At 37.8% G+C, this 14,058-nt stretch overlaps 1 protein-coding gene across 1 annotated transcript; it reads left to right on the top strand.

The window, feature by feature from the left end:
- Positions 1–4,831: 4,831 nt before the first annotated feature.
- LOC113042866 (bestrophin-1-like) lies at positions 4,832–13,872 on the top strand. The gene is made up of 9 exons (XM_026201857.1): positions 4,832–5,000; positions 5,904–5,998; positions 6,074–6,307; positions 7,379–7,533; positions 9,105–9,182; positions 9,830–9,982; positions 10,265–10,345; positions 10,773–10,924; positions 12,174–13,872. The coding sequence occupies exons 1-9, from the start codon at positions 4,849–4,851 to the stop codon at positions 13,096–13,098; spliced, it is 2,025 nt and encodes a 674-aa protein (XP_026057642.1). The 5' UTR covers positions 4,832–4,848; the 3' UTR covers positions 13,099–13,872.
- The last annotated feature ends 186 nt before the right edge of the window (positions 13,873–14,058 follow it).

Here is a 14,058-nt window from a genome sequence, read left to right as displayed (position 1 = left end):
AACCTACAAGGAAGTCTCAAGAACCTCAAAATGGTTCTTGGTGCCAGAACAGAACAGAACATGTGGCACCTTCTGTGCAGCATCCAGCTGCTCTCGGAGGAATTCTGTTTCCCTTCTCCTTGATCTCCAGAGAGGAGCTCCTCAGACGGGACATGTTGTACGTCTCTCGTCTGTGTGCTCCTGCCTCCTCCTCCTCCTCCCCTCCTCCGGGCTTCTCTTCTTCTCCTGCCCCCCATCACCCCCAGTCCAGGCCTCAGATCCGGCTCCAGGTCTACTATAACTCAAGACACACCATATCAAAAATCCTAAAGGAATATGTTCAGGACGCATTGGACATTTAAAGTCTAAATTAGATCCCACTGTGATTCCTAACTGTCCTGTTGCCAGCGTCGGGAGTAACTAGTTGCATGTAATTCAAATTTAATTAAATAATAAATGTAAATGTAATCAGTTGCAGTTACTGAGAAAATGTGTAATTAAATTACAGTCACTTATGAAAATGTTAATGGTTACAAAGGGGGTTACATTTGAATATTTTCACACACACACACACACACACACACACAGATTAAATTACAGTGACTGCTCTAAAACATGAGACACCAATGTTTCAGGATTTTAGGACACATGCTTAATTGATAACCGTTTAATTCCTATTTGGGTTTATATACATGCTCTAAGATTTTTTTCAAGGCATTGTTAGATGCCTGTGTCTCTAGTCATATACATGCAAAGATTTGACTTTGACTAAAACAGTATCTAGCTATTAAACTATTCCTTGTTAGGATCTTAAATCAGTAGCCTATTTAACCTGATCAGTGATTTTAAAGAATAAAAAGAGGTGCTAAAGTCTGATTTTGTGGTAGCTGCGCTTTAAAATTAAACTATTATTATAATCTGAATTCAAGTGATGAAGGTTTGTGAAAGTCTGTCAGTGTTGAGTTCTGCCTTGCTTTCAATGTTTCAAAATGATTCATAGCTGAAAGCATTTAGTTAGAAATTTAGAAACGTAATCAAAAAGTATGTAATCATTAACATCACTTTAATAAAGTAATTGAAATGGTAACACTACTTCCTACATTTTAAATAACATAGCTTAGTAACCTTCCCAACACTGCCAATAGGAGTCGAAGAACATCCAAACAAGGACCATTTCCAAATTCCTTTTACAATATAAGAATAAACTAGTCATGAAAACATAACGCCACACCCTCCTTTATATAGTGTGACAAAGCAGTTAATGGTTTCGTACACGATCAAAATCAGCACTGATTGAACTTTAGGGCGGTTTATGTAACTCTGCGCTCGGCGGTAAGTTAGTCGCGGTATTTTCCGTCTGCGCTCCCCGCCCTTCCCTCACCGCGCCCGGCTACAGGAATCCCGCGACCCGCGGTCACCGCACACCCGCTCGCGTCAACAGTAATAATGTGACAAAGTTACAATATAATGTGACAAAGTTACAGTGTTACAAAGTTGCAGCTCCGCTTTCCCGAAATGAACAGAGAAACCAGTAAGAAAAATACCTACAGATCTCGCTGAAGTTTTCCGAACCCGAGTGAGCTCTACAGCTGAGATCTAATCCGGATAAACACTCCGGAATCCGGATCCGAGCCACAAGTCCGTGATGTTTTGTTTTGGGTCAGACCGTTTTGGCAGACCTTCCTCTGAGATTGAGCAGGAAAAATGTCCAGCTGTCAATCAAAGGTCACATGACCGAGCGGAGGCATCAGGAATCACGTGTTACGCCTCGGACAAATAGTTCAGTCTATTCTGTTCTGTATGTTATTTATGATTATTATGTTTGTTTATTTCTGATGTGTTATGTTTGTTCCATTCTGTGATTTTGTGTATGTCATTTTATGTTACATTGTATGGTTCTGTTGCTTGTGTAAATGTAATTTTTGTTCTATTGTTTTGTATGCTATGTTATGTTGTATTGTTCATTTAATTCTTATATGTTATGTTTGTTACATTGTGTTATGTTGTTTTATGTTTGTAATGTGTGTTCTGTTGTTTTGCATTTTATATATTGTTGGTTCAGGTCTATTATGTTCCAATCTGTTATATTGCATATTATGTTGTTATGTTACATTAAATTGTTAGTTCACTTCATGTACGTTATGTTTGTACCATTATATTATGTCATGTACATTGTTTGTTCAGTTCTGCTATGTTATGTTCATTCCATCCTGTTATGTTATTATGTTATGTTAAATTATTTGTTCAGTTCTGCCATGTTCGTTCCATCCTGTTATGTTATGTTATGTTATTATGTTGTTAAATTTGTTCAGTTCTGCTGTTATGTTCGTTCCATCCTGTTATGTTATGTTATGTTATTATGTTGTTAAATTATTTGTTCAGTTCTGCTGTTATGTTCGTTCCATCTGTTATGTTATTTATGTTACATTATTTGTTCAGTTCTGCTGTTAATGTTCGTTCCATCCTGTTATGTTATGTTGTGTTATGTTATGTTAAATAGTTTGTTCAGTTCTGCTATGTTATGTTCGTTCCATCCTGTTATGTTATGTTGTGTTATGTTACATTAAATAGTTTGTTCAGTTTTGCTATGTTATATTCGTTCCATCTTGTTATGTTATGTTATTATGTTATGTTAAATTATTCGTTCAGTCTGGTGTGTTGGTTACATTGTGTGTTGTTATACGTTTTGTTATTTTGCTCTGGCACCATTTAGCAGCTGTCATAACATTATACCCGTTGAAGTTAAATCTATAAAAAGCATATAAAACTTTTAAACCTGTAAAATGTAAAAACTATAAAAACGTTTTGTTTATGTGAAATCTTGACGTACTGTACCTCCCGACCGGGCATCTCTCTTCCTCTGCTGTATGCTGATCCGTAAAATCACCTTTGCCAAAAAATGTAGGTGACGAATATACAGCTATCCCAGAATTCCTTGCCACCAGCACCTCGTACCCTTGAACAGACCTGGAGCGTGCAGGAGGAGAGGAGGAGAGCTGCACACGATGGATTCCCTCAAAAGCGTCCATCACAGAAAGTATATTCCCAGTCTAAGACTTCTTAAAAACACACACTTGCCGTGAGTGCACTCACTTCTCACAGCCAGCCTGATAAATACAGAGAGATTAGATACACATTCAGAGACTAAGACATTGTAGTTTTTATTTCTTCATGCATCACTGCTAAAGTTTCCATTAGGTTTATCAAAGTGTAACTAAAGCATTGCACCATAACCTAATGTTTGCAAGAATGTAGTTAAATATCTACCTAACATGCTCTCAAAGAGACAAAACTGGGAAGTGTTTAAATATGAAAGTGGATGAATACTCAGACTACAACTATAACATTTATCCATTTTATACATAGAAGTATAAAATAATTATTTATATGACCCTGGATCACAAAACCAGTCTTATGTCTCTGGGGTATATTTGTAGCAATAGCCAAAAATACAATGAAAGGGGACAGAACTATCGATGTTCCATGAAGATATTTTGTAAATTTTCTACCGTAAATATATCAAAACTTTTTGATTAGTAATATGCATTGCTAAGAATTCATTTGGAAAACTTCAAAGGTGATTTTCTCAGTATTTTGATTTTTTTGCACACTCAGATTCCAGATATTCTAATAGTTGTATCTCGGACGAATATCATCTGATCCTAATAAACCATACATCAATGGAAAGCTTATGTATTCAATTTCGAGAAATTCACACTTAAGACTGGTTTTGTGGTCCAGGGTCACATAAAACCGCAATGAAAATAAACAAAATGACATTAATGACATGATTAAATGTTCGCAAAAATATTTTAGTTGCTTTTGATACAGAAAAGAACACATGTAAGTGTCAGTTTTAAATACGCCATATAATAAGATGTAACAAAAGTCTCCAAGTCCAAACAAAACCCAACAGAAGAATCAGGCTTACCCCAGTGTCCTAATGCAGCTTTTTCTCCACAGACTCTTCATTCAAAAGCACTTTCAAACCCTACTCTCGTTAAATGCACTCTCAGATGCTATTAGCATGTTTTGAGTATCTAAACAGTAGCAGGTCTTTACGCTGGATGACTTGCACCAACGCTCCAACCCTGAACGGAGTTCCAACACTGGAGGTCAGGCATGGGTTAATGAAATGGGGGCCACATGCAGAGGTGCATTTCCTCCACTAGAGGGTGTACTAGTGCACTAAACACCCTGCTGAGGGCCTCTGTGATCAGAAAGTGTTTACTGGAGCCTAAACTCTACATGAAAGATTAAAAGATGTTGATTTCCTGTGCATCTACATAATAGTTACATTACACAACTGCAATTAATACATGACTCTTTTAATGGAGAATGTGTGTGTTTGTGCATGTGTGAGTTTTGACAGATTTGCTCAGATTAACAAACCCCCCCCAGTTTTCCACAATGCCTCTTTGTTAGTGGAAAACAGATTAACAGGTCAAGTGACCAGAGGTGTGGGCGTCTCTGCTCGATCTTTCCCGTCTTTACCGGAACCGTTAAAGTCCCGAAACATCACACGCTGTGAGTAGAGTTGCTTCTTTCGTACAGAGACAGTGTTTCAGGCCTACAGACAACGAATGGAAAACAGTTGCATTTGATATGATGGACTTACAGTCTGATGTTTTCTGTTTCTCTTTTAATACTTCTCACATTTGCTTCATTTGACCCATGCATTTCAGTATATCTGGCTTGTCTCAATTAGTTTATATGCTGATGCGTGCTTACTAACATCTGATTCAGCCAGTGCTGAACATGCATGCATGTGTTTCCTGGTGTAGATGTCCATCTCGAATCATAGTGAAAGGTCAGTAGAGACTGTGATTGACAGGCTGTGAGTGGTGTTCCTGTCCAGAGCGGGCAGTGATGACGGTGACATACTCGCGGTGGGTGGCAGATGCGCGTCTGGGCACCTTTTATCGCCTGCTCCTGCGGTGGAGAGGAAGCATCTACAAACTGTTATATCGAGAGCTGCTGATCTTCACAGTGATGTATGGCACCATCAGCATCACGTACAGGTAAACACTGATTCTTCACCTTCTTTACTCCAGCCGAGCTTATAGTGATGATAAAGCAATGGTGTTAGATACAAATACAATGGTGTTTTGATATGTATCATTGTATTAAATGATAAAAGTGCCATGTTTTTAAAACATATAGGCATATCTGTTGTCAGATTTATCAAGTACATGGTACACTCAAGAACACTGTGGCACTATTATTTACAATAGCAGTAGTATAGTATTTCTGAAAGTATGTTGGAGTAACATGCATATGAATTTTGGTAGCACTGGTATATTTCAAAATACCATGATTGATATCTTGTATTTTATGGCATTACATATTGCATTGCCTACATGTCCAAAAACATGGTATTACCCTTCTGTACCATGTCCAAAAACACTATAATACCACGGTACTTTGATATACTATGGTGATAATAAAACTATAGTACTACCATAATGATTTGGGATTTGGTACCATGACATTACCACATATATTTTTTTAACATTTGCCATATTTAGTAGCACAGCATTGATATATTGGAGTAACATGTAAATATATGGTTGTACCATGGTACTTTTCTAGGTTAGAAATGTATATAGTACTCCAAAAGCTGTTTAAAAGATTACCATGGTAAATAAAAATATATTAATACTGTGGTATTTTAATATGTACCATGGATAATACAGTAAATGATTACCATATTTATATACCATGGCATTACCTGTCAAGGTGCATGTCTGAAAAACTTGGTATTGCCATTATACCATGTCTAAAAAGCATGATAATACCACAGTACTTTACTATTGTACTAAATGAGTAACAAATCCATATACCATGGTATTTCAAACTTATTGCAAAGAATTTATTTTAATATGTTTATACCAGTTTTGAAATATGCACTGTTTGATTGACAGGTGTATACTGACTGAAGAGCAGCGCCGAATGTTCGAGAAGCTCTCCATCTACTGCGATCAATACGCACAACTGATTCCCGTGTCGTTCGTACTGGGTAAACCTGACTTACAGTAGTGCTTTTTTGGGGATTAAAACAATCAGTTCTTAACTTCTCTCTCTCTTCCTGTAGGTTTCTATGTGACTCTTGTTGTGACTCGTTGGTGGGGTCAGTTTGAGAGCGTCCCGTGGCCGGATCGCCTGTCAGCGCTGGTTAGCGGACACGTCCGGGGGGAAGATGAAGGGGCCAGACTCGTCCGCAGGAGTCTAATGCGTTACGCCAACCTGTCGGGCATCCTGATCTACCGCTCGGTCAGCACCGCCGTCTACAAGAGGTTCCCGACCATGAGCCACCTGGTTCAAGCAGGTAAACTGGGATTCAGGCCACGTTATGTGGGCTAGAACAGCGATTAAAGCTATGTTTTGTGCCGGTACCCTTCAGTATCTGGGATTTAACCTCAAAGGGGAAACAGGAAGGAATTACAGCCAGATCCCTAGGAGCTTTGGCTGTTGAGAAATAGTTCACACAAATGTTAATTCTGTCATAATTTACTCAAGCTCATGTCAAGTCACTTTTATTCATACAGTGCTGGACTCCTTCATTTTAATGATTAATCATGCATACAAATCATCCTTTAGCCTAAACTGTAAAAAAAATCTGTAAAATATACTGTAAAAAACACCTGTGGTTGCCAGAAGTATACTGTAAACAATACAGTAACACCGTTTTCGGTTTAGCGGTTTTACTTTAAATTTACAGTTTACTACCATAATTTAACTGATATAATGTTAATATACCAGTTTATTGAAGTACTGAAATCTGTTTTGTACTTTTGTAATACACTGGTAACCAGCAAAAGCAGGCGGTGATGAGAAAGTCACATGATAAAAGAAAGCCCATCACAATCAGCTTTTAAATAATCAGATACATAGAAAGTGCATAGTGTCATTCACACAAGTATACTAAACACCATCATGGATCACCATCATTATTGCAAACTGAAATGTACAATAAACATTAATTGAACAATGTTAACATACATCCCTAATAAACATAACAGATGTGATAAAATTAAGAAGAAACAGTTATTTGAAAGAGAAAACATCAAATTCAAACAAAATTTGAAATGCAATGCAGAGAATTCTAGGAAAGCCAGTTTACGTAAATTTTTAATTTTACAGGAAATTACCTTTAACCATTTAACAGGTTTGTACTGTAGTTTTTTATCATTAAAATCAGTGATTTTTTTTTACAGTGTATGTACTTTTGTATGTCATATTTGTGCTAGACCTTAAAGGTATCCTGGTCCCTGAGATGCATGACTTTGAGGATGATTTTTGGGGTTTGATCACTGTATGATTTCATGCAAAAGAGCAAAGTCAACATTCTTTGTTTTGGGAGAAAGTCATATGGGTTGAAAACTCTCCTGTACTGTAGGTCTGATGACGGCAGAGGAACTGAGGCACTTAGAGGAACTGCCCTCCCCTCATAATAAGTTCTGGGTTCCCTGCATGTGGTTTGTCAGTCTGGCCATGAGAGCTCGAGCTGAAGGACGCATCAATAATGACGTCGCAATGACCGCCATCCTCAATGTATGTCTGTCTGTGTATATAGACTCATCACTCCTGTGATTCTGAATGTATATTTGTCATAAATATCACTTTTTTTTCTTTGCGAGATTATTTCGTATAGAATAAAAATGTTTGGTTAATATCAATAATTTATTTAACTGTTTTACTGTTTACTATTTATGATGGTGGGCTATTTATATTAGAATACCATTTGTAGTATATTCAAGAAAACTCATACATGCAGTGCTTGGTAGTAACATATTACATGTAATCTGGAACAGATTAAAATTTTTTTTAACAAGATTATGCACATTACACAGTTACTTTTTATGGATTACATGATAACATATTATTCATAAAATGACAGTACATTCATGATTTATTGATCATTTGTTGGTTATTTACTCCCTAATGATTATTTTTCCCTTTAAATAATTCCTTTCTGAAAATCTTTGCTTGTCAAAAGCTTTGACAATATTCACAATATAGAATTGCCATGTAAATGTCATGTTAATAATTTTGCGATCCATGCTTCTGAATTTGGGGGGAGAAAGCAAGTATAGGTTTAAAACAAGTTAAGGTAATAATAAAAACAAAACAAAAATGAGTACATTTTGATGATGTAATCTGTAATCAGTAATAGACTACAATCTACCCAGCACTATATATCTGTTTATTTTATTAATGTTGTGAACTAAAACGGCTCTGAACGATTCAGTGGAGTCATATTCAAACCGCTAACGTACGAGTGAGTTCGAGTCTGAATCTTTTGACTGAACCGTTTGATACGAATCGTTGTTATTGAATCGGACATCGTGGCTTTCGCTGCATTCAGGAAACGGTAAAATATAATGAAGTTATGTATGACAAAACGCACCTCGTGATTATTAATACATATGAACCTATAAAATATAAATCACTCTAACAATTTTAGGTTTATTTTAATACTGACATGACGGAATAATAACTCGCTATTCGGTGAAAGAGTCGTGAATTCATTAACAGTCCAGACCAGTCTGATTTGAAATCGCTAATTTATGAGCAATTTTAAGACTGTTTCATTTAACTTTTTGCCTGAACCGTTTCATTTTGATATGGACATAACAGAAAAATAACTCGTGGTTCAGTGAGGGAGTCAGTAACGGCTTTGAACGATTCTGAATTGAGTTTGATTCAAACCGCTAGTTTACGAGCGAGTTGAATCTTTTTGAATGAACCTTTTCATATGGACATAACAGAAAATTAAGCACTGGGGTCAGTTGATCAAATTTCAAAAATTGGTTGTTAAAAAAAAGATTCTGAATATGGGTTAGATCACAGAATCCAAATTTGGTTTTGATCGGAATTAAATCTAATTTAATTTAATTTAATTTATTTAAATCCTCAGTTTGTGTTGTTCAAAACGATTTAGTAAGATTGGGATACTTTTGATCTAAAAAACAGGATTATTCTGATCCCAGTATGAATTTCAGGAACAAAAATGTAATAAGACTTTAAAACTGCCTCATAATACAACATTTGTAACATGTAATAGTTCAGATGAACTCATTAATTCTCCCTCTGAGCAATAGTTGTTTTTTTTCTCCTGGTAGGAGTTGAACACACTGCGCTCTCAGTGTATGAGGCTGTATGGCTATGACTGGATCAGCTTACCTCTCGTTTACACACAGGTTTGATGGTTCAAACTTATCTAGCTTCATTTACTAGTACTAATAATAGAGACAGAGACAGAACTAGCCAGACTACGGACCACTCATAACATTTCAGAGTTTCCTGTATAGATCCAAGCAAAATCTGAAATGAAATTGAGCTGAACTGACCAAATTAGTCTGACCAATCAATATTTATTCATTAAGTATGTATGACTAATCTCTGGATGGAATGGGAAATAATCTTCAAATGATCTCGAAATGGTTGGAATGGCTAATAGTGACCTTTGATTGGTTGGAAACTGCAGCGATGATCTCTGATTGGTTGGAATGTGCAGCGATGATCTCTGATTGGTTGGAATGTGTAGCGATCATCTCTGATTGGTTGGAATGTGCAGCGATGATCTCTGATTGGTTGGATTGTGCAGCGATGATCTCTGATTGGTTGGAATGTGCAGCGATGATCTCTGATTGGTTGGAATGTGCAGCGATGATCTCTGATTGGTTGGAATGTGCAGCGGTGATCTCTGATTGGTTGGAATGTGCAGCGGTGATCTCTGATTGATTGTGCACAATGAATGGTTGAAATGATTGATGTAGACGATGAATACATGACGAATTTTGTCATGCTTTTAAACAATTTCTAAATGTCCTGTGATCTCTGATAGGTTGTAACCGTGGCTGTGTACAGTTTCTTTTTGGCTTGTCTGATTGGTCGGCAGTTCCTCGACCCCGCCCAGGGTTACCCGGGTCACAACCTTGACTTCTACCTGCCCGTCTTCACCTTACTGCAGTTCTTCTTCTATGTGGGCTGGCTCAAGGTGTGTTATCTTATTAGTGAAGTATCGCATTAGTTGGGGTTCCACTCCACACTCACCATCTCTAATAACTGGTTTTATGAAATAAAATGACTGTTTAGCTCTAAATAAACATTGCCTAATTATATGGAGTTCAATGCAGCCGACATGACATACACAAACTTGTCTTGAAACCTATACATTTAGTAAAACACCACTTTAATAACGGTTACATCTCACTGATGTAATGCAGCTTCATCATCTTTAACAAAAAGTCAGATAATAATTGCACTGGTGTGTTTTCAGGTGGCAGAGCAGCTCATTAATCCGTTTGGGGAGGATGATGATGACTTTGAGACGAACTGGCTGGTGGACCGTAATTTACAGGTACATCATCTGCTCCACTAATAACATGTTTCTTGATCTCCTTTGTGTCCTTCTGTCTTGTCTTGCTCTGTGGATTTGTGTGTCTGGTTGTACAGACTCTCTGGTAAAATCTCCCCACTTGTGTCTGTGTATTATAAGGAGCGCTAAATCATTTATTTCATTATGTATCATGGGCCAAAATGACTTTCTATAGACATAATGCATAATTACAGCATAGCAGTTTTCGGTTACTGATGCCATTGTAGAAATACTCATGCAAGACTATTTGTCACACAACATTACTTTATTACATTACTGCATTAGATCTTTAGTTTTGTTTCACATGAGCCAACACTGCAGCTTTGCTAAGGTGTTAAACATTAATATTTCTCCTTTTTTGTAAGCACCTGTGCTTGTTCAGACATCAATAGATGTGCATTTCCCCCAGGTGTCTCTGCTGTCAGTGGATGAGATGTATGATCTGGTTCCTCTGGTTGAGAGAGATAAATACTGGGATGAATCTGAACCTCAGCCGCCTTACACAGCTGCCAGCGCCGAACACCGCAAACCCTCATTTATGGGATCTGCTTTGGACATCAGGTGACACACAGATCCTCACATCCTCACACACACACACACACACACACACACACACATACATACTTAAACCCACCAATATACAACTACAGCACACACAAACACATTTTGGTTGCACAAACAAAATTCAGTCAAAACATGCTCAGTTTTGTTTGTGCAACCAAAAATGTGCTTGTGTGTGCTTTAGTTGTATATCATTTTCTTTTTCAATTTAAGTGATTTTCTTATGTCAGGTAATTTATTTTTCTTATTAAAGGCAGGACATGTCATTAGGGTAATAAAAAAAAAAAATCTAGTTAAAGGGATATTTCACCGAAAAAAATAAAATTCTGTCATTAATTACTCACCCTCATGTCGTTTCAAACCTGATTAATGGAACACAAATAAATATATTTTTAATAGAGCTCTTTGACCCTCCATTGACAGCAATGCAACTGAAATGTGCCCAGGCCCAGAAACGTTGTAGGGACATTGTTAAAACAGTCATCACGGGTTAAACCATAATATTACGAAGCTGCACGAATACTTTTTGTGAGCAAAGAAAAAAAAATAATGATTATATTCAACAATTCTTCTCCCCTGAGTTACCATCTTCTATGGAAAGTCACACGTCATATGTGTGTATGTTTTACATTGTTTACGAGCAGAGGAAGGAATGAACACCAATGCGTCGTGGTACTCTCCATAATGGCGGAAGATGGTAAAAATGTTCAGAGTGTTTTTAGGAATTTTATATTATTGTTTACATAAATATTATGTAACATAAATCAGATTAATGATAGATAAACAAACCTTTCTGTAAAAAACTTCAGAATATATATTGGAATAAAACCGTTTGGTGTACATAATTGCTGCTGAATTGGAGAAAAACTCATTATGAGACAACTGCCTTTAAAGACATGTATTGTAATTGAAATTTAAAGACGCTAAATTGGTGAAGTGTAATAAAATAAACAAAAACATGAATGTGTATTTTGGATGTTTTCTTTATACTAGACATGTCATGAAAGCAAAATAGCCCAAAATAACTAAATTGACCAGTAAAAAAAATAAACATGTAGTGCCTTGCCTTAATCTATTATTATATGTTGGGGTGGGATAATATTAAAGATTTTAATAGAATTAGAAATAGATAAGTAAAAATGAACCAGGCAATATTTTCAAGATTCAAAAGCACATTTTGTCTAACAGAAGATCCTCTAGGTCAGTTGTGGGATATAAACAGGGTCACCGTTCTCTCTCTGTTTCTCAGCGTTCCCAAAGAGGAAATGGAATTCCAGCACAATCTGGAGCAGATTAAAGAACACGAGGAAGCCAATCATTCCACTCCATTTCTAGGTAGCTTGAGTCGCATTCTTGGCGTCCAGTCGCCCAATTTCCCTCGCTCGACACCCACATCCCGAGTCTCCCTCCTGCGGCGGCGTCCCCGCGCCCCCTTCTCTCGTTTCCCCCTTTATCTCCATCCCGAGAGCTCTCTGATGCCCGGCCATGCCCGGAACGCTGACATGGAGGATGCATTCTCATCCATGCCTCTATACGAAAGACCCGGTTTCTACAGTTGCCCTCAGACGCCCATCCACTGTGTCCCTCCGTCCATTCCTCGCCCAAGACCACGAAGAGCACACGGCGACAGCTCCAGCTCCCTGGCGCATCCGTTGATGGGCTCGCAAGTCCTGGCTCCGCCCGAAACGCCCGTGCCTCCTTCCTCCGCCTTCCCTTGGGTGGGTGAAGACAGCGAACATTCGGGTCCCGCCTTCTACTTTCCAGACCCTGTGCCCGAGCTGTTACCCAAAGTACGGCAGAGTCAAGGATTGCCGTCACGCCGCCCCCTGCCTCTGCGACTCTCTTTGGAGACAACACCATCTCCGTCTACACCCGAAAGGGTGTTTTCTTTCACTCCTCCATCTTGGTCGCAAGCTCAAATCAATACCACCAGTTCAGGGAGTGTGAACGCAGCTGCAACTTCAAACAGCAACAACAACCTATGCCACGGCGTGGCAAACAACCCCTGGCCAATCAGCAGAAGCACCACTGGAAGCACAGCCAATCCCGTCAGCTCAAGCCCTACGGCGACTCAGCAGACAGCCAATCAGCACAACTCTGCCAACGACTCTGGCATCTCATTGGCTGAGGGGGATCTGTTGGGTGCAGCGGTGAAAACAAAGGAACAGCTCTGAATTGGGTGGAAAATACAAGTTTAGACCAGCATAGATTCTCATCCAGACTGGTTTAGAGCTGGTCTAGCATGTTTTAGCCTACATTTAAGACATTTTAAGAAACCTCAGTAGCGGAAGTCATCATAGCTGCGTAAACATCTGCAGTGGTGAACAGAAATTCCCATTTGCCCCAACAGCAAAAGAAGAAGAAGAAGAAAAATAAAATAAATTGATGGTAGACTTCTGACATTTTAAAAGAGGAAATAAATATTGAGAGATTGATTAATGTTGAGAAGTGAGAAAGATGATAAATTGCCATCACTCCTTTAGCTGTTAACTCTATTAGCAACACTCATGCAGAAACTAGTTAACGGCAAGGTAATAAAACACATAGTGCTTTTTACTAAATATTGATATTTTAGATCAACTTTGCTTTGTCTTGTCTATGTAATGTGGGTCATGTGATCTTCACTGTCACACTCATTGATAATTACCATTTGCATAAACATTATTGCAGAATATCTAAAAATATGTATTTTTTAGATTATAAAACCAAACTGTATGAAAAAAAGAAAAGATCCAGATCCACACAGAGATCCTTTCCAAACTGGTGCAGAACAAACCTCCCAAACACAATGCATCATGGGACTGTGACAGAATCAAATGGTTTTGTATCAACCCGTGCACTTTACACTATTATACGATTATTAATTTTCAGAATGAGATGAAAAGAGGGTAAAATCAAACCCTGTTTATTTCGGCTTGATTTTACTGTGGAATATTTCCAGTCAGCACGCAAATGTTGAACTTTATTATTTTAGCTACTCAGAAGGTATATAAACATGCATTTCTTCTGTATGTAGATATAATGCACATGTACCCAATGGAAAACTAGCATGTAGAGCTTTTGTTTTGCAGTGCATTCACATCTAGATTTTGTATTAATCTATTCTTAAATACTTTATATAAACTAGATACATT

The sequence above is a fragment of the Carassius auratus genome, chromosome 25 (assembly GCF_003368295.1).
Source record: "Carassius auratus strain Wakin chromosome 25, ASM336829v1, whole genome shotgun sequence".
Classification (NCBI taxonomy): Eukaryota; Metazoa; Chordata; class Actinopteri; order Cypriniformes; family Cyprinidae; genus Carassius; species Carassius auratus.
Note: the sequence above shows the minus strand (reverse complement) of the source record. Positions and strands in the feature narration are given on the sequence as shown.